At 44.4% G+C, this 4,971-nt stretch overlaps 1 protein-coding gene across 1 annotated transcript; it reads left to right on the top strand.

The window, feature by feature from the left end:
- Nucleotides 1-1,376: 1,376 nt before the first annotated feature.
- Nucleotides 1,377-4,381, top strand: LOC109220626. Its single transcript, XM_019385086.1, has 2 exons — nucleotides 1,377-3,137; nucleotides 3,302-4,381. The coding sequence occupies exons 1-2, from the start codon at nucleotides 1,377-1,379 to the stop codon at nucleotides 4,379-4,381; spliced, it is 2,841 nt and encodes a 946-aa protein (XP_019240631.1).
- The last annotated feature ends 590 nt before the right edge of the window (nucleotides 4,382-4,971 follow it).

Below are 4,971 nucleotides of genomic sequence, written 5' to 3'. Positions count from 1 at the left end.
AGAGAGAGAGAGAGAGAGAGAGAGAGAGAGAGAGAGAGAGAGAGAGAGAGAGAGAGAGAGAGAGAGAGAGAGAGAGAGAGAGAGAGAGAGAGAGAGAGAGAGAGAGAGAGAGAGAGAGAGAGAGAGAGAGAGAGAGAGAGAGAGAGAGAGAGAGAGAGAGAGAGAGAGAGAGAGAGAGAGAGAGAGAGAGAGAGAGAGAGAGAGAGAGAGAGAGAGAGAGAGAGAATTAGAGAGATATGAGAGTTTTTGAATGAAAATTGAAAGAATAAAATGAGGTATTTATAGTTTTAAAATAGGGCCAAAGTGTATTTGAAAATTTAGGGATAAAAAACAAAACTAGGGGGTAAGGGGATATTGGGGGAGCTAGGGAGCCAAAAATAGTCGTTTTTGGCCGTTGAAAAAAAAATCGTTGGCTAACGGTACAAAAAGGCCATATTTTAAATTTGAAAAACAAACTATTGGTACCGGTTCGGTACCGGTCCAATATCGGTACGGTACCTTAAGGGTACTTCCTGTACCGATACCAAGGGTACTAATTCGGGTACCCTACCATTACCCTTAACCTTCGCCCCTAATTCCTCATCCCCAAGGGCGTACGCAGAAATTTTTGTAAGCAGTGTCGAAATTTATAGATGAACGGGAATAATAACTTTAATTATCATACTTTTAGACAAAAATTATTATTAGTCTATTGGTTTTATTGAGTTTTAAGTTAAAAAAAGTGACTTCTTAGAGTAAAATAAAGCACATAACCAATATGCCACAAGATAATTTATGTTAAGTAGTGTCATATTTTCCTACTTGTCCATTTCTTTACAATATTAATACATATATTTAACATATATTTAGTAAAAAAAATTCGACTAAGCGGTCGCGTGACACCGCTTCATTAGACGTACATCCGCCTCTACTCACCTGTTGTGAATACAAACACGTTGGCAGCTGACAAAGATGACAGGGAGGATGCCACTAGTGACCATCACATGGATCTTCCACGTAGGAGTTCTAGAACAGTAATTCCTCCGGTTAAACTTGGGGATTACGTTTGGAAAGGAGGAGGGGCACGTAAGTAAAATGACAGAGTTTGTTAGAAAGATAAAAGCAACAGTAGTGCAGCATTGCGAGGCAGGCAAAAATGTTATGAGTGATTTCTGGTTTTCTCATCTCTTTTCTTCTGTTTCCTCGTCTCCTTCCTCTACCTATCTTAGCTACTTTCCTTTTGCATTTTCATTTGTAATTTAGTCAATTGACTGTTGCAAGTTACTGTCCAATTTGTAATTGTTCTCCAGTTAACTAATATCAATTAGATAGTTTGGCTACTATTTCATTGAGTAATAGTTGGCATTACATTGGTGCTTTCATTCCATAGGTCTGTGATGGAAGACCAACAGCAACTCAAGGCTCTCATTGCCGACTCGATTCAGGAAGTGAAGGATTCCTTTTCTAAAGAACTCGCTGAGATTCGTGAGATTCTCCTGGAGGTTGTCGAAAACAGAGCTCCGGCAGGCCGGGGACAGGGGGCAACCACTCTTCGTCACAAGCCGACTTCGGTGGAGTTTGGTCGATTTTGCGGCGAGAATCCAGAGGCTTGGTTATTTCAAGCGGAGCGCTACTTTGCTCATTATGGAATTGCGGATGATGAGAAGCTCACTATTGCCTCGTTTTACCTCGACGGCGATGCCTTAGAATGGTATAGATGGTTGTACCGGAATAAGCAATTGGCGGGTTGGGAGCATTTTGCAGAGAAGGTACGGATTCGTTTCCTTCCTAAGGGGCTCGAATCTGCTGAAGGACGGTTGGCCAAGCTCCGGCAAATCACCACCGTACCTGAGTTACAAAGCCGCTTTGAGAAGATAGCAAACGAGACTAGTGACATCTCTGATCGGCTCTTGGTATGTCTTTTTGTTTCTGGGCTGCGTACTGATATTAAGAGTTCTATTTTAGCCCATCGGCCCACTACATATGAGGATGTTGTACATTTAGCCCATATTCACGAGCAACGTATCCTAGCTGAAAAAGGACCACCTCGCCCCGCATTTGCCAATAGAACTCCGCCCCTTTTACCCAACCCTCATACAGTCCCAAATAATATTTCCTCCACCTCCGTCGGCCCTTCCAATTCACCACCGCAAACCCGCGCAACCCTTAAACGCTTATCCCATGCTGAACTTCAGAGCCGGCGAGAGCGGGGTCTTTGTTATTATTGTGAGGAAAAGTATACCGCAGGTCATAAATGTAAATCGCCTCCTCAATTATTGCTCCTCACTAATGAGCCGGAGGTGGTTTTATCCATGCCGGAACCCTTCTTCTCCGATGAAGTATTGCCAGAGGAGTTGCAATGTTTGGAGATACAGGAGCATTATACTATCTCGTATCACGCTTTAACTGGTGGTCATTCCCCATCTACACTCCGATTCACTGGGCAGATTAATGGCTCCTCTGTTCAGGTCTTAGTGGATGGAGGAAGTACCCACAACTTCGTCCAACCGCGAGCCGCGAAGTACTTACAACTGTCTATTGACTCCATTTCCCCTGTCACTGTTATGGTGGGTAGCGGCCATCGACTTAGGTGTGAAGGAGTGGCAAGGCAGACCACCCTTTTACTTCAAGGGAGCACGGTGGTAGAAGATTTTTATGTCCTACCATTCGAGGGGTCTGATGTGGTATTAGGGGTATCATGGCTCGCCAAATTAGGTCCTGTACTAACTAATTACGCCACCAGGGAATTTGAGTTCAACTGGAATGGGTGTCGAGTGAAGTGGCAAGGGGAACCCTCTATTGATATTCAACCGATACAGTTACATAGCTTGCGAAGGATGGCCGCCACCGACGCTATTGCTTCATTCTTTCATCAGGAAATGCTTTGTGGGGAGGTAGCATCCGTGGTGGCACCTACTGCAGAGTTAGCGTCCCTTTTGGACTCTTTTGAGGATGTTTTTCAAAAACCAGTGGGCTTACCACCCTCACGTGCCCAAGATCATGCTATACATCTCATTCCGGGTGCGCAACCTGTTAATGTGAAGCCCTACAGGTACCCCTATTTTCAAAAGCAAATTATGGAACAACTAGTTGCCGATATGCTTAAGGAAGGTGTGATTCGAGCAAGCAGAAGCCCTTTCTCTTCTCCAGTGTTGCTGGTCCGTAAGAAGGACGGCACATGGCGATTTTGTGTCGACTATAGAGCATTGAATGCGCTGACCATCCGTGATCGCTTTCCAATCCCTACCATAGACGAATTGTTTGATGATTATTTGGGGCACAATTTTTTTCCAAGCTGGACCTGTTTTCTGGGTATCACCAGATAAGAGTTAAGCCTGAAGATGTGGCTAAGACCGCATTTCGCACTCATGAAGGTCATTACGAGTTCCTCGTCATGCCCTTTGGACTTACTAACGCCCCCTCTACATTCCAGGCGCTAATGAATGACATTTTCAGACCATATTTACGGCGCTTTGTCTTAGTATTTTTCGATGATATATTGGTCTATAGTCCAGATTGGGAGGCACATCTGGAGCATTTGGAACTTGTTCTGTCCTTGCTTCGAAAGCATCAGTTGGTCGCCAAAAGATCTAAGTGTCTATTTGGTCAGCAGTCGGTGGATTATTTGGGGCACATTATTTCTGCTCAAGGGTTGTCTGTTGATCCTGCCAAGATTGCTGCAATTCAGCAATGGCCTGTCCCTCGCTCTGTAAAAGATGTCCGTAGTTTTTTGGGATTAGCCGGGTATTACCGGCGTTTCATTCATCATTATGCCGCGATTGCCGGGCCACTTTTAGACCTATTGCGGAAAGACTCTTTCAAATGGAGTGAGGCAGCACAAGAAGCTTTCAATGCATTAAAGTCTAAGTTGGCTGCGACACCTGTTTTGACTTTGCCGAATTTCAACCAGGAATTCCAAGTAGAGACAGATGCTTTGGGGCAAGGCATTGGGGCTATCTTATCACAAAAGGGTCATCCTATAGCCTATTTGAGCCAGAAGTTGAGTGCGCGAATGCAAAATGCCTCGACTTATCACAGAGAAATGTTTGCCATTACTCAAGCTGTGAGTAAATGGCGACAGTATTTGTTGGGGAGAAAATTTACCATTTATGCGGATCAACAGTCCTCGAAGAACCTCACAAATCAGACCATTCAAACACCTGAACAACAGAAATGGCTCACAAAGTTGGTGGGCTATGATTTTCGCATCGTGTATCGGCCCGGCAAGCAAAACACTGTAGCTGATGCCCTCTCTCGTACTCCTGCTGCTTCTTTAATGGTTCTGTCTGTCAACACCTTTGCAATCGAACAGGAATTTAAAGCTCTAAATCAGTCCCACCCTGAGTTATTAATTATACAGCAGCGTTTACAGCAAAAAGATGTGGACTTCTGCGAGTATTAATGAAAAGAAGGTCTTCTGTTTTACAAAGGAAGATTGGTGGTTCCTTCAGATTCACCACTCCGCCATAAGCTCATGTTCGAATTTCACTCTTCAGCCATTGTCGGCCGTGTTGGGGTAGCCCGAACCTATCACCGCTTAGCTTCCAATTTCTTTTGGAACTACATGCGACGAGATGTTAAGTCCTCTGTAGCTGCATGCCAAGTTTGTCAGCAGATGAAGGATACTCATTTGCATCCAGCGGGGTTGTTACAGCCCCTTCCCATTCCTGACCAAGTGTTTGAGGATATTGCAATGGATTTTATCACTTGTCTTCCTAGTTTTAAAGGGAAGACTACAATCATGACAATAATTGATCGTTTATCCAAATATGGGCACTTTATTCCATTGCCATCTACATTCTCTACTCAACTGGTTGCGGAAGCTTTTGTCGTGGGTGTAATTCGGCTTCATGGTCCACCAAGAACTATTGTAACTGACCGAGACCCCAGGTTCTTACACTCTTTTTGGCAAGAGCTCAATCGCTTACAGGGATCTACTTTGGCTATGAGTACTGCCTATCATCCCCAATCGGATGGGCAGTCTGAAGCTCT

Source organism: Nicotiana attenuata, unplaced genomic scaffold (genome assembly GCF_001879085.1).
Source record: "Nicotiana attenuata strain UT unplaced genomic scaffold, NIATTr2, whole genome shotgun sequence".
NCBI lineage: Eukaryota > Viridiplantae > Streptophyta > Magnoliopsida > Solanales > Solanaceae > Nicotiana > Nicotiana attenuata.
The sequence above is the reverse complement of the archived record's forward strand: the minus strand, read 5'-3'. Positions and strand labels throughout refer to the sequence as shown.